This window comes from Phodopus roborovskii, unplaced genomic scaffold, assembly GCF_943737965.1.
Source record: "Phodopus roborovskii unplaced genomic scaffold, PHOROB, whole genome shotgun sequence".
Lineage (NCBI taxonomy): Eukaryota > Metazoa > Chordata > Mammalia > Rodentia > Cricetidae > Phodopus > Phodopus roborovskii.
Window position 1 is genome coordinate 4162053 of NW_026126485.1, and position 26477 is coordinate 4188529.

Genomic DNA, 26477 nt, shown 5'->3' on the forward strand with positions numbered 1-26477 from the left:
CCCTGCTTTCTTTCTCAGCCCCTTTATTGTCTGTATGTAGTAGGGCTACTGAGTTTTTTGAGTTAATCTTGTATTCTGCCACTTTGCTGAAGGTGTTTATCAGCTGTAGGAGTTCTGTGGTAGGGTTTTTTGGTCATTTATGTAAACTATCATATCATCTGCAAATAGTAAAAGTTTGACTTCTTCCTTTCCAATTTGTATCCCCTTAATCTCTTTTTGTTGTCTTATTGCTCTAGCCAGAACTTCAATATTGAAAAGGTATGGAGTGGACAGCCTTGTCTTGTTCCTGATTTTAAAGGAATCATCGTGAGTTTCTCTCCATTTAGTTTGATGTTGGCTGTTGGATTGGTGTATATTGCTTTTTTTTCTCATTTTCTTGCTTTTATTATTTCTCTATGTTCCAATTATTATTTTTTAATTTATTTTATATAACAAAGTCCAATTAAATGAAAACAAACATTTATACACAATATTTGGGAATTTGGGCGTTGTTCTTTTCAAACTACTTCCTGCTGGTAAGGGGTACTGTCATGGGGGATTCGAAGAAGATTCAGAAATCCTGGCTGTAGTCTGTAAGGCTGCTTTGTCCAGCTGTTTTGAATGTAGGATCACCTTTTACTCTGTTTCAGGCGTGGCGTGATCAAACCACATTAGTCTGGAAGGAATCCACATCTTTTCATTTTCTGTGGAAACAAAAATAGAAATCCTTTTCCCCAATAACTTGTCTATTATATTGCTGATTTTTTAATTTAATTTTGATAAATAATATCTATCCAGAAAATTGTTTATTTCCTTTAAATTTTCAAATTTTGTAGAGCATAGATTTTCAAAGTATGACCTGAAGATTCTCTGGATTTCCTCAGTGTCCGTTATTATGTCCTCCTTTTCATTTCTGATTTTGTTAATTTGCATGTTTTCTCTCTGTCTTTTGATTAGTTTGGATAAAGTTTTTTCTATCTTGTTGATTTTCTTGAAGAACCAACTCTTTGTTGCATTGATTTTTTTTGTCTTGTTTTCTTTGTTTCTACTTTATGGATTTCAGTCCTCAATTTGATTATTTCCTGGCATCTACTCCTCCAGAGTGATTTTCTTTTTTGATTTTTTGTTTGTTTGTTTGTTTGTTTTTGTTCTTGTTGTTCTAGAGCTTTCAGTTGTGATTTTAATTCTCTAATGTGACTATTCTCCAAATTCTTTATGTGTGCACTTAGTGCCACTGCTTTCAAAGTGTCTAAAAGTTTGGGTATGTGGTGTCTTCATTCTCATTGAAATCTAGGAAGTCATTTGTTTCTTTCTTTATTTCTTCCTTCACCCAGGAATAGTGCAATTGCATATTGTTCAATGTCTGTAAGTTTGTAGGTTTTCTGCAATTTGTGTTGTTGAATTCTAACTTTAATGCTTGGTGGTTTGATAAGATACAGGGGATTACTCCAATTTTTTTTTTTTGTACCTATTGAGGTTTGTGATATTGCTGAGTATCTGGTTGATTTTACAGAAGATTCTATGTAGCACTTAGAAGAAGGTATATTATTTTGTGTTTGGATGGAGTGGTCTATAGATGTCTGCTAAACCCAATTGGGTCATAACTTCTGTTAGTTCCTTTATTTGTTAAGTTTCTGTCTGGTGGTGCTGTCTAGTAGTGAGAATGGGGTATTGAAATCTCCCATGGTAAGTGTGTGATTTGAGTTTAGTAATGTTTCTTTTATGAATGTGGGTGCCTTTGTATTTGTGGAATAGATGTTCTGAATTGAGACTTCATCTTGATAGATTTCTCCTGTAATGAATAAGAAATGACCTTCTTCATTTCTTTTGATTAATTTTATCTTAAAGTCTAGTTTGTTACATATACGTATCGCTACACCTGCTTCTTTAATGGGTCTATTTGATTGGAAAATCTTTTCCCAACCCTTAACTCTGAGATAATGTCTGTCTTTGAAGTTGAGTTGTTTCTTATATTCAGCAGAAGGATGGATTCTGTCTTCGTATCCATTTGGTTAGCCTGTGTCTTTTTATAGGCAAGTTAAGGCCATTAATATTGAGGGATATTAATGATCATTGATTGTTAATCCTTGTTTGGTTTTGATTTGTTGTTGGTTTGGGTATTATGTGTGGACTCCCCTTTCTGCTGTTGGTAAAGTGGGATTATCTATTGCCTATGTTTTTGTGGGTGTAGTTACTCCCTTGGCTTGGAGTTTTCCTTCCAGAACTTTCTGTATGGCTGGATTAGTTGATATGTATTGTTTAAATCTGGTTTTGTCATGGAATATCTTGGTTTCTCCATCATAGTGATTGAAAGCTTTGCTGAGTATAGTATTCTGGGCTGGCATCCATGATCTCTTAGTGTTTGTAGAGTATCTATCTAGGACCTTCTGGTTTTCAGAGTTTCCATGGAGAAGTCAGGAGTAATTCTGATAGGTTTTACTTTATATGTTTCTTGGACTTTTTCCTTTGCTGCTCTTAATATTCTTTCTTTATTCTGTATGTTTGATTATTATGTGGTGAGGGGGCATTTTTTGTGGTGGACTCTATTTGGTTTTCTTTAGGCTACTTGTACTTTCATTGGCATGACATTCTTTAGGTTGGGAAAGTTTTCTTGTATGAATTTGTTGAATATGTCTTCTGCACCTTTGAGGTGGGTTTCTTACCTTCTTTTATAACCATCATTCTTAGGTTTGGCCTTTTCATGTTGGTGTCCCATAATTCCTGGATATTTTGTATTAGGGATTTGTTGGACTTAACATTTTTTTGGTCAAATGCCTGAGATTCTCTCTTCCATCTTTTGTATTCTGTTGGTTATGCTTGCATCTCTAGTTCCTAATTGTTTACCTATCTTTTCTACTTCCAGCATTCCATGAGTCTGTTTTGTTTTCTCTCTCTATTTCAGCTTTTATGCCTTGTACTGTTTGAATGGTTTCTTGCAATTTTTGGTTAATCTTTTCCTCTATTTCTTGAATTTTTTGTTTGTTTTTCTTCTATTTCTTATGTTTTTGGTTGTGAGCCTAGCCTTTAACAGCTGAGCCATCTCTCCAGCTCTCTTCCATTTCTTTAAGGGATTTTCTCATTACTCCTTTGAGAGTCTCTATCATCATCATAAAGTTGTTTTGAGGGTCATTCTCTTATGCTTCATTTGTATTGCAATGTTCAGGTCTTGCTGGTGTGGAGTCCTTAGACTCTGGTGTCATCATATTTATGTTTCTGTTGTTGAGTATATCCTTATACTGTTGTCTACTCACCCCTTCTTCCAGTGGTGGGGTCTCTCCCTCTCCTTGTGGGTACTGGACCAAGGTTCTCTTCTGTTGGGTGCAAGCAGGTCCAGTATTCTGATGGCTCTCCTCTTCCAGTGGGTGGAGGCGGGACTAGGATGTTTGCAGACTCTGGATGATCTTGTATGCTGAGATGGGTGACCCTGTGCCAAGTCCCCAGACCTCAGGAGGCTTCCAGCAGGGCATCAGAAAGTGGACTCCTCCCTTGGGTGGAGGCAGGACTAGGATGCTGGCAGACTCTGAATAGACTAGTCCACCTGGATGGGTTCCCCCATGTGTGTGTGTGTAGTCCCCTGTCTTCAGGAGGCTGTGAACAGGGCTCTGGAAGGTGAATTCCTCCTGTGGGATTGAGTATACTTTTGTGTTCTTATGATGTTCAGTGTTTGTTATCAGTGTGAAGCAATATTTTATTTTGTTTTCTTTTTGTAATCATTTGTGTTTCCCATGAATACCTCCTGGGGTCTGTCATATCAAAGGATTCTGTGGTGTTCAGTCAGTCATTTGTCCAGCAGTACCACCTCTGCCTGTGCTGAGAGGGTATGCTAACAATTCCACTTCCTGTTTTCATGTTAGTGAAGATGTGGGTAGTCATGCCTTAGTTCTTGCTCTTACATCATCTGTGAAATCTGTAGCAGCTGAACTAATCCTAGATAGCATGTGACTGCCACATGCAGTTTTACACCAGAGAGCTTAAACTCTGTATATCTGTGCAAATTGGTCACCATCTGTCTTAGTCAAGGTTACTATTGCGGTGATAAAACACCATGAGCAAAATCAGCTTTTGGAGGAAAGGATTTATTCCACTCACAGTTTCACATCACAGTTCATCATCACAAGCAACAAAGGCAGGAACTCAAGCAGGGCAGAAACCTGAAGGCAGGAGCTGATGCGGAGGCCACAAAGGAGTGCTGTTTACTGGCTTGCTCCCACAGAAAGGCCCACCAAGCTTGAAACTCAATGGCTTTTCTAGTCCAAAGTCCTTTTACACCATCTAAGAACTTCTACCAGAATGGGAAGTGGGTCAGGACCTGTGTAACATGCTCATAGCTCCTCACTCTATTTTTCTCTAGTACAAGTTTAGCTGGTACCCAGGGAAATTTTTACAAATGAATTTAGTTCAGTTTAGTCTTTCATTATATTTATTTTAAGCATGAACATGGTATTCTCAGCATGGAAAGGGAATGTGTCTTCCAGTACAATACTGCCTCGTTGCCTTTCCCCCATGTCATTCACAGTTTTGAAAGGTCTTCTTATTTGATTTTGTCATTGTCTTTTTTATTTTTTAAGCTATACATTTCCCCACACTCCCCTTCCCTTCTCCCTGTTGTCTTTTTAAAATCAATCCTAAATAGTGTTTAAATGGAGATCAAACTAATATATCCATTGCCCTTGATTTAGTGCAGTTGCCTTTTCCTTTCCCATGAGTGATCTCTTTGGAAAAATCTTCTGTTCTCATCACTTTGTTAATAGTTACAACTTGAACCAAATTATCTAAGAGATTTGAGAAAAGCAAAGCTACTCTCGATATAACCTGAATTCAGTCTTTGTGCTCTTGGCTGTCTCGGGAAAGCCGTATGGCATTCACACATGCTGTTCTTCCTCAATCCTCAGATGGATGCTTTCAGCTTCACTTAGCTCTTCTGTTCATTCTGTTCCCTTGCAGTCATGTCTCCTGCTCTGTGTCTTACTTTCCCTGATGTCTACACAACCTGTGTATTCTGAAAAGCCACCCCGAGCAATTCTGCTGAACACTTAGTGAACATTCCTGCTGCTACTGCAGTTAATGTAGCTAACTGGCGAAACCAAACTGAGGTTATTTTTTAAAGAAAAATTTCCAATCCCAGCTTAATTAAAATCCACAGAAAGCATCTATTATAACCATGTACTACTGAAAAGTATTGGATAGTTTTGTTTCTTCTAAGTGTGATATCGAAATAATTTCCCCCATTTAGTCCTTGGATCATATTTCCATTGTTGTCCTATTTTGATCTCAGTTGCTGTGGTTAAACACTCAGAAGCAACTTGGGGAAGAAAGGTTCATCTCACACTTTCAGGTCATAGTTCACTCTTGAAGGAAGTCAGGGTAGAACCATGGAGGAATGTCGTTTGTTGGCTCACTGTCTCATACTTAGCTAGCTTTCATACACAACCCAGGACCACCTACCTAGGGGATGATGTTCCCCATAGTAGACTGCCCCCCCTCCGTATCAATTAACAATCAAGACAATCCCTCACAGACATACACACAGGCCAGTCTGACCTATGCAGTCCCTTTCTTGTGGCTTCTCCTCTAAGATAACACATTAACAATGAAGGCCAACCATTAGGATATCCACTATTGTCAGATAGGAGGGCATATAGTTTTCGGTATGGAAAGTAAATTTCCTGTTGTCATTGACCATTAATATCAGTTATTTTTTGTAACTAGTTTTCTGCATTTTCTAAGTGAAGAATAAAAATTCCTTTTGTTTTTTATTGTTTGACAGCTTCATACATTTACACAATGCATTCAAGTCCATTTCTCCCCCATTTCACTACCTTTCTTTCCCACTGAAACCCTTTTCCTAAGAAGTTTCCTATTCACTATCATGTCTTCATTTTGTGTGTGGCTTGCAGAGTTTAATTGGAATTCCTTGACTGAACATGGCGAGGGGTTTTTTATTTTTGTTTTTTGAATTTATTTTCTTGTTTTTAACATCCTAATCAAAGCTTTCCCTTCCTCCCCTCCATCCACCTCTTCTCCACTATTTCTCTTCAGATACAGGTGGGCATCCCCAGGATATCAGCCAGACATGGTATATCAAGCTGCATTGAGGCCAGGCACCCCCTCCCCAGCAAGTTTGAATGAGGCAATCTGGCAGAAGGAATGGGTCCTCAAATCAGGCAACAGAGTCAGAGACATCTCCACTCGCACTGCTAGGAGTCAGTGGGAGGTTATTTAATGGGTCATCAGTAGTGACATCACTGAATAAAATGACACCTCTCCAATAACCATTAACTGTGGATATTCCCTCAGGGAATCTTGTGTCTCCATATGGCCCTCTCCATAAAGAATTGTTGGTGGGCCCAATCCTGTGCAGGTATTATAGTGCAGATTTCCTCAGCTGCAGTGTTTATGAGTATGATGGTCATGCCGTGACTAGAAGACATCATTTTGTTTCACAGTTCCCCATCTTCTAGTTCTCATACTATCTCTATCACCCATGTCACCACGTTTCCTGAGCTTGGGATGGGTGCTGAGCCTACCACCATCACTTGTCCTTACCACTTTGGCCTGTTATGGTTCTGTGTGTTATCTGCCTGCAGTAAGCTTCTGCATTGACAGCTTGGAGCAGTGCTATTTCCATTGGTAAAGTAGAGCTAGGAAAGAATAAAAATTACTTACAGTTTTCCCCTTGACATTATAATATTGAAAATGAAGACCATCATTCATAATGGTATTTCCATTTATTTATATACATGTTTCTGTTTCTGTTTGTTTCAGGGAGGTATCTATACTATTTACAAACATCTATGTTTATTTCCTTAAACTTAATGGGGGATATGTCTATATTTTTTCTTAATATGTTTTAGAACTGTTTATAACAACTTACTTCAGCTCTAAGTTGGGAAGTCAAACATTTTTCTCCTTCTTGAATGTTTATCTGTGTACCCTTCTGGAAACAAATCGAGGAAATTTGAGGGCATCTAGTAAAAACAAGGAAAGATGCATTTGTTTTACAAAAGAAGTAAGAGCTGAATGAGAGAGGTCATGTGTTTAGAGAAAAGGAGAGCTAGTTTGTATGCCTCTTTTGAAGTGCATCTCTCACCATAGGCATTATCTATGGACCACTTCCCATTCCGTGTGTAATGTTCAGCTCCATGGTTCAGATTCTTCTAATCTGCTTCTTACCTACCAGCTTTACTAAACTTAATTGGGTTGTCTTGTGCCACTGCCTTTACCCCAAAAGAGATGGAATGGATATATTTTTTTATTTAAGCATTTTCAGAGAATAAATGGAAGATTAAAGCTCCTCAGTGCTTTTATGTTGTAAGTTGAGCCAGGCATCTTTTTAAGTAGTGTGGCATGTTTTCACAGAAAACAGCTGAACTAACGTAAAGACTCTTTTAAAAAGACTGCTTGCAATAGCATTTTTTTTTCTAGCATGTAGTTGAATATAAGTTTTGTTGCAATAGCAGTGTGAATTTTTTGTTTATTGTTGATGTAGCTCCACTTAGAACAGCAGGGTTTTGATAAATAAAATACTTTAAGTCCTTGAAATGATATGTATTTAATATTTTCTCTCTTTTCTTTATGTCTCCACAGAAATTCATGATGAAGGTAAGGCCTTGATCTTCTGCTGTATGCATGACAGTTCCTGTCTTAGTGTGGGTATATGTAATAATTCATGTATTTAGTGTGGGTATATATTAATATTTCCTATATTTGAGTAAATCAGTCTTCCTCTTTCCCTCATTCCCTTCCTCCCTCCATCTCTCCATCCCTGCCCCTTTCTTTCTTTCTTTCTTTCTTTCTTTCTTTCTTTCTTCCTTTCTTTCTTTCTTCCTTTATGATATAGGGTTTCTCTGTGTAGCCTTGCTGTCTTGGAACTCACTTTGTAGACCAGGCTGACCTCAAACTGAGAAATTCACCTGCTTCTGTCTCCCAAGTGCTGGGTTTAAAGGCATGTGCTATAGTATTGCTTATGTATGGTCATAGGCAATATCCCAGAAATTTTAGGATGGCTATTTTTAATATTTAAGTTTTAGGATGGTCGTATGAATTTGCTTTATGTTTGCACAATATGCTTTCTTTAAAATTTGAAATGAAATCAAATATTTGATATTTAGTATTTAGATATAAATCACCTGCTTGGGTTTTATAATTTAAATAACTTTTCATATTTTTGGGTTATATAGCACCAAATTAAGTTTAATTAGACATCTTTAGGGATTTCCTCTATTAAAGTATTTTTTTGTTTTTTTTTTCTTATTTTATGTATTTTTTAATAATTATTTTATTAGAATGCTCCATATGTAGAGATCCTGGCTGTTTTGCTTTTGGAAGACACTTGTGTGAATCTAGTAGGAACTTACATTGGGAAATTAGAAGTGCCATATTAGTTACTTTTCTGTTGTTTTATGACACTATGACCATGGCAACTTGTAGAAGAGTGAATGTATTTTAGCACATGGTTCTGTAGGGTTAGAGTCCATCATGGCAGGAAGGCATAGCAAGCAAGCTGCAGACATGGTGGCAGGGGCAGGAACTTGGGAGATCACATTCAACCATAAACATGAAGCAGGGGATTAACTGCAAGTAGGGTGAGGGTGACATACTTCCTCTAGCAGGTCTGCATAACTGAAACCTCTTCAAACAGTGCCACCAACTGGAGCCAAGGGTTCAAATATCCTTGCCTAGGTGGAACATTTCTCATTCAAACCACCACAGGCACCAACAAGTACAATTTTGTTCTAGAAGAGAAAATTAATTCCTGTTTTATTTTTCAACTAAATTAGAAAATTGGAAGCCCTTCAAAGGAGACATATGAAGAGATAAAAGTACATTGTTATGTCATTGAAGGAAGACGTTGAAGACAAAAAGTTGAAAATGAAGTTGAATTTTATGTAGTTTTAGCCATATTATCTTATACTTAATTAAGAAGCTTGATATTTTATGCTAATACCTCAGAAACAATAAAGACATCTATTTGTATTCAGTTAATAAAGGCTTAATACAATCTGTAACCTGAAAGAACATCATTTTTAAAGATAGACATTTCTAGAAACATGAATGAAAACTTTGGATATCGATTGAAAAGGAAATAAATGAAACAGTTCTCTTGCCCATTCATTGAATGAGTTAGTTAAGACTTACATTCCCATTTCAAACCCCTTGGTGGGTATTGTTGCCTTTCCCAGGTTGACCCTATTCACTAATAGAACATGACACTGCTGATCAGAAGACAGAGCCTAGTATTTATTTCTTTGAAGCCACCTCCCATGAAAGATGTGGAGCATATTTCAAAATATCATGTACCTCAGCTCTTACTTTTCAGTAGAAAACATTAGTGTGTATGATAAGGAGAGAATGATACCTGCTTTGTTAGATCTATCATGGCAAATGCTTGGGTTGTGTAGATATGATAAGCATGAAAATATGAATAGATGCCATTTTCTTGCAGATACTAATAAACAGTGAATTTGGGTTGAAAAATTTCATTTTTCTTGCTGAATATGCTTCTTACTTTATTCACTGAATCACTGCCTGCTTACCCCAACCCCTAAACAGTGCTGTATCCACAGAAGCATATACTCATTAACCAAATCAGCTACCTATAGCTCCTTGGCAGGAGCTGTTTTGTAAAACTATGCAGGTAGAAAGATGAGGTTGACCAGTTAACTCTGGATGTTATGCCTCAATTATAAAATTGGGCTCTGATTTCTGTTAAGTGTGAGACAGAGTTCATCACACTGGATATTGAGGGAAGGTCAGTGCCTCATGAAGCAGACCACATGCATGAGATCAGGGCAGTTTGACCTACTTAGTAGAAAAAGAATGGTCAGTTTTTGTCTTGTAATTCTGATTTACAGCCAGGTGGATATGTGCTTTTTGTGGGAACTTGTTTTTGATTGCTGGTGCCAAGGGTCATGTGTTGGTACTGTCTAGAGCCTGGTAGTTTGTTCAGAGCACTTGTGGTTTCCACAGCAGCACAGGTGAGAGGCTGGGCACTTACCATCAGGCTGTTATCTGGTCAGTGTTTGACTGGGTTTGCCAAGCCAGATGTCTTGTTAGAATCATTCTTGATATTCTATAACCAGTCTTGATAAGGGTTCAGGACTTAAGGATTGCAGGACAGTTAGCTGGAACTCACAAGGACCTAGCCTCCCCACACTCTCCAAACCTGTAACCATGCCCAAATAGGTATGGTCAGGATTACAGGTGCAGGCAGGGTGGATATTTCACTACATTTTTCATCTCATCCCTCCTCTCCACTCTTCATTTCCCTTATCTCTCTGTATTCCCATCCCATGCCCCTTTTTACCCTCCCCCCATTTTTTCCTTCTCCCTCAGAATTATACCCAGGACTTGCATGTGATAATCATTATCTCTCTACCACTGAGCTACTTTGCAGCTCTGATTTATTTTTTACAAGTACTTCAAATAAAGACAGATTTGAATTAGACTAGCAGAGTGTTTGTGTACAGAGAAAGGGTTCTCTGTACCTATCACACAACTTCTTAGCCAGCAGCCATCTTCTCAGCCCAGTATCACACAACTTCTAAAGTATCATGTCATATTACTGGCATACTTAAGATGTTAAGAAATTTATTTTATAGGTAGTGAATTTAGTGGCTTTAATCATCAATAATATAAAAGACAGTTTAATAAGCCAGTATATATTGCAATCATAAATTTTAAACATAGAGCCTAAAAATAATAATAAAAAAATAGCACTGAAGATTGAATCTAGAACCAGCAATATTCATGTATTGGTAAACCACTGTAATTGACCTACACCATTACCATTCAGATTTTATATTTCTCGTTTTTGGTTTTTCTTTTTTTGTCATTAAGGCCTTACCATTTAATAATCATTTAAGGTATTCATAATATGATGGCATTATTGGAAGACTGGGGAGTAGGACTTGGGCCTTGAAATCAGTCACTGGGGTGGGACATACTTTGAATCATATCTTGCCTTGGGGTCTTTATGTATGCTCTAATCTCTGGTTTCTGTTGACCAAGAAGTGAAGCATGTAATTCAGCCCATGTTCCCACCATCTGGTATTCTTCCCAAAGGCAGGGAGCTATGAGACCATGTTTCCTTATCAAATTGTTCTCCCGATTTTCATTACAGTAACAGAGAAAGTAGCACCTTCTTCTCTGGTGTTGGAAATTATTCCTGTGAATAACTTTGGAGGATACAGTACTTGTAATCATTATAATAGGCAAATAGAAGGTCCATTAAAATTATGAAATTGGACTGGATTGCTCAGTAGTTATGAGCACTTGCTGTTCCTGCAGAGGACTTAAGTTTGGTTCGAAGCACCCATGTGGTAGCACATATCCATTTGTAACTTGAGTTCTAGGAGATCCAACACTTTCTTCTGCACTCTGTGGGCACTTACACACATGTAGGGAAACATACATACACATAAAATAAATCATTATGAGATCAATGAACTTTCCCCTCTTCTGCCTTTTTTTTAAATTTAAAATAGATCCCCTCTCCCTCTACTCCTCCCTGCTGCCCCCACCTTCCCTCTGCCACAGATCCATTTTCTTTCCATCATGACTTCAGCAACGACAGGCCTCCAAGAGACAACAGCCAAAGGGCAAAAAAAGCTAAAATAAAACACGACTAAATCCCTCATATTGAGACTGGACAAGGCTGGGAGGAAAAGAGTCCTAAGAGCAGGCAAAGAAGTCAGAGACACTCCTTCTCCCACTATTAGGAGTCTCAAAAAACACGAAGCTAACAACTACAACATACACAAGGGACCCATGAGCCTGCTGATTCAGTCCCCGAGCCAATGGGAGCCCTGCTTAGTTGGTTGGTGGGCCATGTTCTCTTGGTGTCCTCCATACCCTCTGAATCCTACAGTCTTTCCTAGCCCTCTTCTGTAGGATTCCTCAATTTCCAAGGAGAGGGGCCTGATAGAGACCTCTAATTTTAGATTCTCTCTCTACATAGTGTTTGGCTTTGGGTCTTTGCACCAGCTCCCCTCAGCTACTGGAGGAACCTTCTCTGATAACAACTTGACATTGCACTCATCTATGAGTATAGCAATGTATTAGGAATCATGTTTCCTTTTTGCTAAATGGTATCAGACTACATGTTATAAAATAATCATTTCTACGTTGTTTCTAATTGTTATTCAGAGTTTGTTGGATGTGTTTTATCAGGGACAGTAAAACAGAATACCAAACAAAATTGGTGGTGTGAGTAGTTCAGTAATACAGTGCTTTAAAAAAATTTCAAATTAAGTTAGCTTTCAACCATAAAATACATGAAGATATATTGATTGATGGCAGGCCACATATATGAAAATGATCTCATAAGATTATAATTGAGCTTAGAAGTCTTCTCACTACCCTTCATAGTCCCACATGCTTTCCTCTCCTCCCCTTCTCTTTCTCCTAGTTCCCTCTCCACTCACTGCCCTTCCCCACTCCCCATGTGTTCTGGAGAACTTGTCCCTTCCCTCTTCTGTGAGGGACCTTATATGAATCTCTTAGAATCCACCTTGTATCCTAGTTCCTCTGGAGGTGTGAATTATAGGCTGATGATCCTTTGCTCTATGTCTAAAGGCCATATATGAGTGAGTACATACCATGTTCCTCTTTTTTTGTGACTGGGTTACCTCATTCAGGGTGGGGTTTCTCTTCTTTTGTTTGTTTTTGTTTTTGTTTTTTTATTTTTTGAGACAGCAGGGTTTCTCTGTATTGCTTTGGAAGTTGTCTTGGAACTCACTTTGTAGACCAGGCTGGCCTTTGAACTCACAGAGATCCACGGGTCTCTGCTTCCCGAGTGCTGGGATTAAAGGTGTGAGCCTCAAACACCCAGCTCAGATTTTATATTTCTATGGTTTTTTAAGCTTATGACAGTAATACCTCAAGTGCAGCTGTAGAAATCCAGCTGTTCCCCTGTCCCACAAAGTATAAGAGGTAGATAGCCTTATCTAAAGAAATGTAAGTATAGAATGTACTTTGAGTTCACACCCATGTGTGGACACTGACACTTTAGTTTACAGTGTGATTTCCTCAGGTGGACACTTTTTTTTTTTTTTTTAACATGATCCTAGAAATCTAAAAGTCCACAAATTTCCAGTGATGCTGATGCTAAATTTGTGTTACAATGACTTGTGAACTTGACATGAGGATTTTTTTTTCTTTTTTGGATGATATTCAGTAGTATCACTTAGGTTTCATTTGAAAGTCAGAATATTTTTATCTCGTTATCTCTTATGGATTTATTTTACATTATTCTGTAATATTAAGTCTGTCAGTCATCTCTAAGGGAATGAGAACAGTCCCCCTTTCCCACAGAACTGGGATAACCATTTTCACAGATATTTTTTATTTAATATTTTTTCTTATTTTATATATTGATCCCAGTTCCCTCTCCCTTCCATCCTTCCATGCTCCCCACAGACCCGCCCATCCCATCCCCCATCCACTCCCCAGGAAGGATGAGGTCTAACATGAGGGATCATCAAAATCTGCGAAGTCATTTGGAGTACGGCCTAGGGCCTCCCTAGTATCTCTAAGCTAAGGGAGTATCCCTCCATTGGGAATGGGCTCCCAAAGTCCATTTATACACTAGGGATACATCCTGGTTCCATTTCACAGATATTTTTAAAAGTCAAATTTTACCTTTCATTAAATCATAGGCTCTCTTAAATTACTAATACCATTAAAAGAGGATGGTCACCCCAAATACAGAATTTCATTACCCTACCCTTTATTCTTAAACACCTTAACTGAGGTAGGGGCTATGTATGATATATGACTTTGTACACATATAGCACAGGCAGTTGTATGCTTTTATACACATACACCACAGGTAGGTGTATGCCTTTGTACACATATACCACATGTAGCTATTGCCTTTGTACACACATACCAAAGGTAGACATATGCCTTTGTACACATACACACCCACTTCCGTAGCCTGAACTGCCCCCACCCAATCTAGGTTTTTCACTTAACAATTGTATTTTGACTGCTTACTGTCCTCTTACCTTTTCTCAGAGCTAAAGGTGAACCAGTCACTGTTATGTGGTTCTTAGTCTGGTCAAGGAGAGGCAGATCTTGCCTACAAAGTGATGAAGCAAGTGTACAGGTTTAGCTGAGAGCTGCAGAGGGTCAAGAGGAGGGGCTGACACTGGGAAATCTGGACAAACTTCATAGATGAGGTGGCTGATCAACTGAATTTGGAAACACCATTTCTAAGTCAGCAAAGACAACAGAGTGATTTTTGGATTTCAAGACATAACAGCATAACATTTGGGGTGGAGAGTATATATGTTTATTTTGTTTTTTTTGAGACAGGTTTATCTGTGTAGCCAAGTCCTGGAAATTGCCCTGTTGACCAAGCTGATCTTGAACTTACAGAAATCAACCTGCCTCTGCCTTCTGAGTACTGGGATTTAAGGTGTGCACCATCACCACCCAGAAATTGGCAAATACATTTAGAATAGAAGCCTGGCACCAAAGAGAATTGAAATTGAAGGTCCTCTGTGTTTGTCCATCTCCAACTATGATCCTTGGGACAGTGGCTCCATGGGAAATCTGACTCAGACCTCTCTAATCAGAATCTAATCAGAGGTTCAAGAACCTGTGTTTAGTGAGTTCTCCAATCATGAAAGTGATTTGACTTTTTTTATGAGTAATTGGGAAGAATGAGAAGCTTCAAACCCCAGAGATGATGTGATCAGTTCTGGATTTTTCAAAGACTCATTTGTCAAACTAATGCTTACCTGGTGCTTACTGTGTGTGGGGTACTTAGTGGGTTTCTGGACACAAAGGTAACCAGGGTACCCTGTCCAGTGGAGGCTGTACATAATTGAAGCACAGGTAGTAGCTGAGTACACTGTAAATTGCTAAAGTTGTAGTAGTTACTCACCAAAGCCCAGTTTACCTCTCCAGAGCTGGATGAGGTGATGGGATGATTGCTCCATGGCAGGTGTTTCCTTACAACTTCATTTGTGTTTAGGAAATTGTTCTTGGGGGCTTTGCTTCTCCAGTACATTTGTTTCATCCTCTCTTACTGAACTTTCCTGTGAAGATAGAAGAACAACCTATTGACTTAGTTCTTTGATCATTCATGTTTCTCCTCTTTTCGACTTTCTTCTGTCCTTTCCATAGACTGCTCAAGGTGGAGGCCACCGGACACTCCTCTATGGACATGCCATATTGCTACGCCATTCCTACAGTGGTATGGTGAGTGGACATCTTGATTTCATCTCTTGTGTGGCCATGCTGGTCCAGGGTCAGTCAATTGTCTAGAATGCTGAGATATCATGTCCTTTAGTTTTCTCATTCATAAGATAAGATTAGATTCATACATACATACAGGGTTGCTATAGTGCTGACATTAATCACCCAGGTCTTTAGGATGCCCCAACCTTGCTGAATTTCCACCATTGTTTCTGGATTTTCTTTGATGGATCCCCTTCTTGCTGGCAAAGTACTTATTTTATGCAGATGGTCCAGTATTTTAAGCTCATGCCACATTCATCTTAGTGTCCTCGTTCTTCTGTCACTTAACAAGGTGTTCGAAGTTGGGGGTGGGGAATTTGGCATGAAAAATGATCTAAACTTTATATATAAGAATAGATACACTTAAGGGAATGAGACAATGCAGTTAAGATAGTCAGAGCTCCCCAAGGGAAATGTGTATATGTATATTCATATTGCCCTCATGTTAGCAAGATGAAGAACTGCATGCCCGAGTGTATTCTGGGTGGGTTTTGTTTTTTATGAAGATAAAAGTGAATTAGTTTTCAGGTTTCTTTTGGGCACAGTTTTCTATTGTCATATCATATTGAACATTTGCAGAGGACCATGAATATCACATGAAGGGAGAGATATACAAACATGGCCCCCATCACTAGTCTCTGTGTACTGACAGAGACTTTCCTTAGGCTTTTGTGAGGCACAAAGGTCTGCCTTCCTTTGTCCTGTCACTTGGGAGTTCTGCTGTGCAAGGGCTGCTTTGCCTTGGATGTCAGAAGGTTTCCACTTCTTACAGAATCAAGATTTCTAGATTCAGAGATAGACCACTAGCAACTTACATGTCCAAACTAGACTATGACATGACTTACACATCTTATAATAATTTAATTTTAGTTAGCATATGTGATGGTAGGTTTCATTATGATATGCTTGCACACATATACTCATGTGCATTATGCTTTGTTCTCATGTCCCTCCTCTGCCCTTACTGGTCTTCCTTTTTCCTAATAGTGCTCCTTTTCTGCTTTCATGTCATATACACCCTATTATTCGCTCTTATTTCCACTCCCTTCTCCATTTATACCTCCCCCATCCTTCTTATAGTCCCACCTTTTATTTCCATGTGCTCACACATAACCATCACCCTAGTCAGAATGGTTGTCATCAAGGAGAAAAATGACAGCAAATGCTATCGAGGATATGAGGAGACAGGAACCCTTATGTGCCAATTGCAATAATGAAAACTTAAGTAGCCACTGTGGAAATCAGTGTGACACCTCCTCCAAAAAGCAACACATAAAATGATCATATGCCTTAGCTCTACCATGTGTGGGTATATACCCACAAGATTCTAAGCAAGTATGCCATAGATATGCTTGCTCATTCATGTCTGTTGTTGCATTAATCACAGCACCCTCAATAGGATTGTTCACATTTTTTTTGGTGACTACTGATCTTGTATTTTTAGTATCTGTGTTGTCTATCCACCTCCCGGTCTTCCACTGACAAATTAGCCTTTGACGTTGGCCTTCAAGAGGATACCACAGGTGAGTACCCTGTGCTGTAATGGAACCCTATGCACAACAAGGCTGTAGCCATGGTCAGGACAAATGAAGGGGCTGTTTTTATAATAAAGTAGGGAAAGTAATTTTCTCTTTGGCATTCTGGTGGAGTGAGAATGTAATTTTTTTTCTCCTGGTTGAGTATTCCTAGGTGATTGGTTAGATATGAAAATTTGACATCATATCCTTTCTTCTCGTGGGTTGACAGAGGAAAAGGCAGTGCATACTGTATGAAGCTTGTTGATATTCACTGAACAGTTTGTAAAGGATTACTGCATGGCTTTTAATCATTCAGCTTAAAACATCCTTAGGTATAAAATAACAGTGTATTCAATGTTAACTCTCAAGCACAAAAGTAGAAAATGAATTTTTTTGTTTATTTACCTCCAGGACTCTGATGTGTTTTATGTAAACAGACAGATGTTTCCCTATTTTGGAAACAACAACAACAAGGGTTATACAAACACATATATCCTCTTGTAACTCCAAATGTGAGAATACAAGTTTTATCTGTGCTCTTGTTTGTTGTTATCTGAATCTACATTGACTGTGCCCCAATTAGAGCATGCTGTCTTTTACATGGAGCAGGCAGGGATCTGGAAGGAGACTTTAGTTATAGAGCTGGGATGTAACTTAGTAGTAGAGCACTTGCCTACCATGTTCTGGGTTCAATTCTGAATGTCCAAAAAAAAAAAAAAAAAAAAAAAAAAAAAAAAAAAAAAGAAAAAAGAAAAGAAATTAGATATCAAGTAGAAAAGGGGATGGAGTGGGAGAATCCAACTTTTATTATGTTGTTCTTCCTTGGTAAAGACCACCTCTTCATCTACTGCTCACTTCGTTTTATCTAGGTCAAAAAAGTGTTCTTACATGATGATGCAGTTCAGTGATAGAGCGCTAACATGTGCAAGCCCATGGATTCTATCCTTCACACCATGAACCAAGCAAAACCCATGTAACACATGTACACAAAGTTTCTGGAGCTGTTTTTAGCACAGTGGGGTAACTGCTGGTAACAGTTTTGTCCTTCAAGCTTGAGCAAGCAAGAGGAAAAGAACTGAAATCTTTTCTTCACACAAAGGGTTATGCATGTTTGAGGAGAGGGGTCCTCATCAGCTAACAAAACAATATATGGTACAGGATTACATTGTGTATGTTCATTAAAAATGGTTTTTCATAGTAACTAAATTTTCACAAAATAACAGAGATGATAATGAAAAAATATATAATGAACCCAGTTAACTTTTGATAATTTTAATGACTCTGGGCATAAACAGACATAATATTCAGATATTTTATATCATCATATGTAAATTCAGTTTTTCCCCTAGTTCCTCGGTCTTTTTTTTTTTTTAACTTAATGTATGTTAAACAACAGTTAAGTAAAAAAATCTTAAGTTTGCATATCAAAACAATGATCTAGGACATGTATTTATATGATGAGCTAATTTCATGGTAGAATAACACAGCTACCAGTCCCCCTCCCTCTCTGGAGTCCTCCCCTACACCCTGAGCCTTTATTCATCCTGCTTCCTCCCCAGCTTCTACTTTTTTGTGAATTACTGAAGAAGCCTGGCATTTGTCCTTTGTTTGCTGTTTGCCTCCACCAGAATTTAAAAGGGCAAATGATCTTTTTCTTCCTTTAATGTTGATGAATTTGGATGCACTATCAGTGTTTGGGTGAATGAGGGAAAATGTGGATGCAGTGAATGGGAACAAAGAATTCTGACTGGTGATGTGTAGTTAAGACTGGTTTGAGTGAGAAGAACAGCTTGGGCCCAGATTCTTTGTTGACTATTTGAGTTCTTAGGATGTATCCAAGATGAATAATTTACTCATTCATACAAAATTAATTCTTTTTTATTTAAATGAAAAAAATGTTATTTTACATACAAATCCCAGTTCCTTTTCCCTCCCATCCTCCCACTTTCCCTAGCACCCACCCCCCATCCACTCCTCAGAGAGAGTGAGGCTTCCCATGGGGAATCATCAAAGTCTGTCACATCATGTGGGACAGGACCAAGGCCCTCCCCTACTACATCTAGGCTCCAAAAAGCCAGTTCATGCACTAGAGATACATACTGGTTCCACTGCCAGAGGCCCCATAGACTGCCCAAGCCCCCCAGCTGACACCCATGTTCTGGGGGCCTAGTTTGGTCATATGCTGGTTCCCCAGCTATCATTCTGGGATCTGTGAGCTCCTACTTGCTCAGGTAAGCTGTTTCTGTGGCTTCCTCCAGCCTGGTCTTGACCCCTTTGCTTATCACTCCTCCCTTTCTATAACTGGATTCCAGAAGTTTGGCTTCTGGTTTAACTGTGGGTGTCTACATCTGCTTCCATCATCTACTGGATGAAGGCTCTAGGTTGACATTTAAGTTAGTCATCAATCTTATAGAGGAAGGGCATTTAAGGTACCCTCTTTACTATTGCATAGATTTTTAGTTGGTGTTATCCTTATGGATTCCTGGGAATTTCCCTAGTGCCAGGTTTCTCATTAAGCCCATAATGGCTCCATCTATCAAGTTATCTTTTTCCTTGCTCTCCTTCTCTGTTCTCCCAACTCAACCTTCCTGATCCCTTGTATTCTCCTCCCTTTTCCCTTCTCACCTCCTCTCTCTCATACCTCCTTCCTGCACCTCCCACACTCCCAATTTACACAGGAGATCTTGTTCCTTTCATCTTCTCGTGGGTCCATGTATGTCTCTCTTAGGGTCCTGTAAGGAGTATGGGTTTTTCTGCCTGCTGCCGTCTGGTCTTGTCCTGCCGCCGCGCCAGCCCCAAATAATACACAGAGACTCTGTATTTGATACAATGCTGTTGGCCTGGTTACTTGTTTCTTATAGGCTAGCTCTGCCTTAATTATTAACCCATTTCTGCTGATCTATGTATTTTCACATGGCCTTCTCTTACCGGGGAGGCGGCTGGCGTCCAGCTCTCTCCAGACTCTCCATCTTGACTCCTCCTTACTACTTCCTCTTTCCTCCTTGTCTCCTAGTCCCTCCTATCTTCCTTTCCTGTTGGCCAACAGTGCTTTATTATTAACCAGTATGAGAAACATATATACATAATGGCACCTCCCATCATCTCCTCTTTTCTGTCTAAATAAAAAGAAGGGTTTTAAGCTCAACATAGCAAAATATATAACACAACAGTTATCAAATAAGAATCACAGTTAACAATATTTAGTCCATTAACATTTAGCAAGATTTAAGAAAATATTCCATCATCTATTTTATCTTGTGAGTCTAAAGTCCTATATGTACCTTATCATTGAATCCTAACTAAGGAAAACTATAACCATAACTATCTGTCTTCAACTCCTTCAAAGACCACAGAAGGATAATATATAAGCTCTAGAAATGACAGAGACAACTCACTGCCTGGTCACCCGAAGTTCTTTTGTAATCTTCCATCTTCAGCCCATAGGCCATAATGTTTAGCAGACTCTTCATCAAAGCAGGAAACTTTAAACTGTCTTCTTGTATTGGCAGTTTGTCAGTCACTTTCCTCTGTGTCCTGCAGACTGTCTGGCAGACTCTTCCATGAAGCAGGAACTCTGTAGCAATGTCCATCTTGAATCAGCAATCACTTTTCTGTGGGTCCTGTATGTTCAGTTTATACAGCATAAAGTCAAACAGTCCAGACAAGAGCAGTATCTTGTCCAAATGGCTAGTCTTGCCATATTGAAAGCTAACTTCATAACGCGTTTCTTCAATGTCCATCTTCATCTTCCTTTCTGACTCAGGTTGTGTTGCCAGGAGCATTTATGTCTCCCTGTCAAGAAAACCCTAAACTATTTTAAATGCCATATTCTGTAGGTCTTTGAAAGGTTTGAAGAATTTCTATCTACCTTAAGTACATTTCTGTGTATCTTGAAAAACCTAACAACTATAAGTTTTGACTATTATAGGTAACTATCTATAATCTGTACAAAATTATACATTACATTTCTAAATGAGCTATAAAAACACAACATCTGAATAAGAGGATCATCTAGGTTGCTTCCGGGTTCTGACTATTACAAATAATGCTACTATGAACATAGTTGAATAGATGTCCTTGTGGTATGAATGTGCATCCAAATTAATTCTTGAGTAGTGGGAGAATCTGGGAAAACCCCAATGAACAAAAGGCACACATGTTCTGGCACTGGGGAGTTAGTTCAGAAAGAGAAATATTATAGAAAAATAATAAAGGGCAGATGAGATGGCTTAGCAAGCCTGTCAGGCTGGATTTGATCCCTGGATCCACATAACACAAGGAGAGAGCTTGCAAGTTTCCTCTGATATTTACACACATGCTATGGTTTGTGGTATACATATGCAAGTAAATAAAATTGAAATAAATTTAAAAATAATAAAGCTTAGTAAAGGAGGAGAATGGCGCTTGTAAGTGGCAGACACCAACAGAATACTGTTGGAGTTGTCAGAGAGAGCTTGAGCTCAGGACTTCACAGACACTGTGAGTGGGCTGTCTGTGCTCTTCTTATGTGGGGGATGGGACTACGAAGGCAGATGCATGCCTGCTTTGTGCCACCACTTGGCTTAGATGTATTTGTTTTAATGTACAGCCAGCTCTTCTAGTGTATCTTTTTGTACTAAGAGTCTCTTAGATGAATAGAAACTAATGCATTTTATAAGGAAGTAAGGCAGAGCAGAGGAGACATGGTAATGAGATTTTTAAGATAGCAATCCTTCGTGTCATTTTTGAATCAACAAAAGAACATTTATAATGCAACTACCCCAACAGAAAAACCTCAGTTCCTTTTGATGAAAATCATATAAAAAGTAGATTTATTTTTAGAGAGCAATGTAACAAGATTGCTGAAGGAATGATGTCACCCTGACTAACAGGGTATCTAGGCCTAAGTTAACTCATATAAATTATACATCCTTTTCCAGAAATTCTTATTTCTGGACACCAAAAAGACACCAAATGGTCACACTCATTTCCCATTAGGAAAAAGCTTGCATTTCAGTATGTCCTACCCTAAGTGAATTTGGCTGAGTTATTTTGATTTTCAGGATCCAACAGATTCATTTGCACAAAAAGTCCTGTGAGTGGTGTCACCTGCAGAGGAAATAGATCTTAGGTTAACTGGATCTTCTCCATGTTTCAATTCTATCGCTCACAGGGGAGGCTTGCTGGTGGACCATACATCCTGCCTCTAAGCAGAGATCAGAAGGAGAAAAGGTGCGGGTTGGAGATGACCTCATCTTGGTCAGTGTGTCCTCTGAAAGGTACTTGGTAAGTGTGGGAACAGGACTGAGGACTTGATGCTATGCTGAGAGATGGACCCATGAAAAGATGTTTCCTTCTTAAGAAATGTGCTTATGAACAAGCAAAGCTAGGGAGATGGCTCACAAAAACTTGGGGCTCTATCTGGTGAGCTATAAATAACTCCCCAAGAAGAGGAGACTCTGTGGCCTGAGGGGGATGGTGGCTCCTGGGGTCTGTTGAGCAGGCTTCCCTCCAGACCTTGATATGCATATTCATGAGGCTGATGGTGCCTGCTCTTGGATTCTTTTATTAATAGAATGTAAAAAGGCATCTAATCAGGAGTTTCAAATTCTGTGGTCTTTATTTTGTGCCCCACATAAAGGCTGTGTCAATTGGGTTCTCACTCTCCATATTTTGATACTTATGAAAGTAATTGACTCTGTAAGAAAAATTTTAAGCAACAGCTTGTCTGAACTCAAAGGGTAGGGGCTAAGCATGGGAAAAGTAAGAAGCTACTTAGTAACTGAATATAATTTTTTATTTTTGTGGTGAGGCAATTATGGATTTAATTTAACATACTTAATAGATTATAGTTTTTCTAATCTAAAGAATAACCCTGTATAGAAGTTCACAGAGGAATGAATTCCATGAAATGGTAGAAAGGACACATATACAACATTCTTTGGTTTTTGTAATTTTGTTTTTTTGAGGGAGGGTCTCACTATGTAGCCCAGGCTGGTCTTGAACTCATCATCCTTTTACCTCACCCTCCATTGCAGGCATGGCAGGTCTTCACCACCATGCTTAGCTAAATTTTATTTTTCTTTTTTGTAGTATTGGGTATTCAACACAGTTCTTGTGTATGCTAGACAGGCACTCTACTATGAGCTATACTCTAGTCCACTCTCTAAAGACTGAACAACTAATTAGATACTGTTCTGTCTTGCTTTTCTATTGCTATGGTAAATGCCATAGCCAAAACAACTTGAGGAGGAAAAGGTTTATTTCATCCTACAAGTTACAATTTATTACTGAGGGAAGTCAAGGCAAGAACTTGAAGCATAAATCACGAAGGAAAAGTGCTTGTAGGCTTACTCCCACTGGCTCATGCTAAGGCAGCTTTCTCATACAAACTCAGGTCCACTTGCCTAGGGATGGCACTGCCCACAGTGGGCTGGGCTCTCCTATATCAATTAGCAATTATGCCCTACAGACATATCACAGGCCCTCCTGATGAAGGTGATTCCCAGTTAGGATTTCATTGGATGATTCTGAGATGTGTCAAATTGACAGCTGTTGCCAACTAGGGAAAACAGAAAAGGCATTTTTAAAGTTTTTCATGAATACCAACATAAAGATTCCCAGAGAGAGAGAGAGAGAGAGAGAGAGAGAGAGAGAGAGAGAGAGAGAGAAAGCAGTGGATGGTAATGGAAAGAAAGATGGGGTAGAGTAGGTCACTGAGAAATATGCATTGTAAAATAAAGAGCCTACTGTGAGAGGCAATGAACCTCCAGTGCATAGATCAAAGAGATTTTAGGGTGCCCTAATACTCTGTGAACATGGATATAGAAGCTGGGGAAACAGAGCAGTCCATCAGGTGCTTGTGTGCAACAAGGACGTGAGTTCAGATTCCAGCATCCATGTAGAGAAAGCAGGGCATTTGCATTAATTATGGTGAGTTAGGGACAGGCAGATTTTTGGTGCTTGCTGGCCAGCCAGCTTAGTCTACTTGGTAAGATTCAGGTCAGTGTGACCCTGTCTCAATAACAGCAAATGGCATTTGAAGAGTGACTGCTGAGATTGACGTCTGCCTTCCACATTCACATCACACATGTACACATACATCCGCATATACACATCTAGGCACAGGGACACACGCATACACACACACACACACACACACACACACACACATAGCACACACACACAGACTGACAGGATTACAGGATTGGCTTGGTAATAAAGTAATTTTCAGTGTACTAACATGTTCAATTTGTTCTCAAATGTTCCTAGGGAGAAGAGCCTTGCCTGGCTTCTTATGTACAAAGTGGTGGCACTAGAGACATGGGAATGACTTAGCAGGGCCTCCTGTCATGGACAGGAGAAATCATATTGTTTGGCACATCTGCTCCTGCATAGCTGTGGGAGGCCTGGAGTGATTCCCCACTTTTGTATCAGACATTGTCCCTGTGTAAGTTTCTTGTGTCGAGCAGCTGTGCAGCTTATTAAAATATACATTATTAAACTCCTGGTATGTGCCAGGGCTGTGCCATGAGGGTGATGCATGCTGATCAGAAGAAGCACATTTCAAGTTTAGCTGTGCTTAGAACCCAATGGCAAGAGAAACAACTCATGCCCCATTCAGCACAACACTCCAAATCTGTTCCTCTTTGATTTGGACCTGACAGTTCCTGTCTGGTGTGGTTTTTCAGTTTGGACTTTGTGCTATGTGGCAGAGGTTGATTTGATAGGTTTCGTTATAAATCAGAGGAGTTGAATATTGAGAACTTCAAAGAACTAACCTCCTAATGTCCTATCTGTGGCTGTCAACCTGTGCAGTTCTGGAACTAGCTCCCTCACCTCCAGATTGGCGGTTTGTAAAGTTAAGGTTGATGCTAATGGGAATACTGTGAGAGGCAATGAGGTAAGGTGCTTGAGTAGGCATTGAGTGATCATAGATTGTAGAAATAAGTGACAAAAAAATGACACATGTGCTTCGTGGCCTATTAACTTTGGAAGTAAATAAACCTGATTCATTAAAATTTACTATTATAGAAGAAATATGCTAGGGATATATCAATAATTTGTATTAGATGTAACATAGGTATAAAACTATATTAGATGTAAAACAAAATATATAAATATGCATATAAATACATAAATATGTTTATTCTATATAAAGGTAAACAGAGCAGCAACCCACAGTGCTGGGCTTTCACTCTTTATGTTCTAATGAGGTCAGTACTTTTACTGATCATATCCACAGGCTCCATATATAAATATCCAGAAACCCAAGGACACACTGTCTATGGTTTCTGCCCCCAGAGAAGTAGTGCAGAATCAAACCATGTTAAGTCAGCTTCCTGCCAGTGGGACAGATACCTGAGACAGGCAACTTAAAAGAGTGGAAGACTAGTGCTGGAGTAGAGCATCATGTCAGGGGACACATGGTAAGCAAGGCTCCTCACCTCATGGCAGTGGGAACATGACTAGAAAGAGTTCAGGATCCCCATCTTCCCATCAAAGGCTCAGCCCCAATAACCCAACTTTCTCCCTCTAGGTTCTACCACCTAAAGGTTTCCCACCAACAGTTATGGAACTGGCAGTATTACAGGATGGGTAAAGGGTGCTGATGCTGACGGATGTCCCCTTTGGTCTAAGTGTTGTTCTTTTGCTACAGTTATAAGAATGAAAGCTGGAGAAGAGGGGTGAGTGGTGGTTTCGAGTGAGGGTCCCAGGTAAGGGACCACGTGGGAGAGCATAGCAGGTTGCATAGCTGGTGAGGGAGACTCAGGCAGGAGGGAATAACACATCAGGCGGATAGAGCTTAAATGAGGAGTTTATTTAGAAAAGGGGAGTGAGGGAGAAAGGAAGAGACATAGAGGCACCGGGAACAGAAGAGGAGAGAAGGGAGAGAGAAAGAGGGAGAAAGCAAAAAAGAGCATAAGTGGGCAGGAGTCTGACTTTTAAAGGGGTCCTTTACACCTGCCTGCAGACTAGTACTCATGAAACCCTGGGCTGACCAGAGTACTGCCTGAGTGCATTCTGCCAGGCGACAGGGGCAGGCCAGCCTAATGCCTGAATCCTTACACTAAGGATCACTCGTTACTGTCTCACATTTCCACTTTGATTGATTAGTGACAGATCAAATACTGTGGTGATGGGTTCAAGGGTGCCTATGGTGGTCTCTGTGCAAAAGCTTTTAGAAAATGAAGGAAAATAAAGACGAAAGGTAGTGAATGGTCTTTAAGTACCTTCATCTGTCTTTGAACTTACTGACTCTGATCTTCATGCCTCCACCTTCCAAGTGGATTGTAGACATGCGGCATCATGCTTGGCTTATGTGGTGCTGGCATTTGTGCTCAAGGTCTTGTACATTCTAGACAAGCACTGTGTTAGCTGAGCCACATTCCCAGGCCTCAGTTTCTTCATCTACAGTATGGGCATTATGAATATTCCAGCCGACACAGGGGCAAAGGGATAACCGAGTGCTGAAATCTAAGCAAGACCATCAGCCCTTGCATGGTAAGTGGCTGCTGTTGTTTGCTTGGAAGGTTTGAGCCTTTGCACACTGGTTCAAGAAGTTTGGCAGTATTTAGCCTGAGGAAGAAAAACCCAGCTAGGAGAGGACTATTTATAGAGAGTCTTAAGTAAAGATCTAGTATGTGAAAGAAAGCAAGGTCTGTATTCTGAGATGCTGACATGATTAAAAATGAATTAAATTTTTTCTCAGAACACATTGGTTAAAGTGATTTTTTTCTTATCGGGTCTATG

The 26477-nt window shown here is 39.4% G+C and overlaps 1 protein-coding gene across 1 annotated transcript in view; it reads left to right on the forward strand.

The window, feature by feature from the left end:
- Window positions 1-26477, forward strand: part of Ryr2 (ryanodine receptor 2) — a 548210-nt gene that overhangs the window by 216557 nt on the left and 305176 nt on the right. The window contains exons 5-8 of the mRNA XM_051194750.1: window positions 7567-7581; window positions 15115-15189; window positions 16673-16751; window positions 21898-22010. Of these exons, the coding sequence (XP_051050707.1) occupies window positions 7567-7581; window positions 15115-15189; window positions 16673-16751; window positions 21898-22010 (282 nt within the window). The remainder of the gene's footprint in view (window positions 1-7566; window positions 7582-15114; window positions 15190-16672; window positions 16752-21897; window positions 22011-26477) is intronic.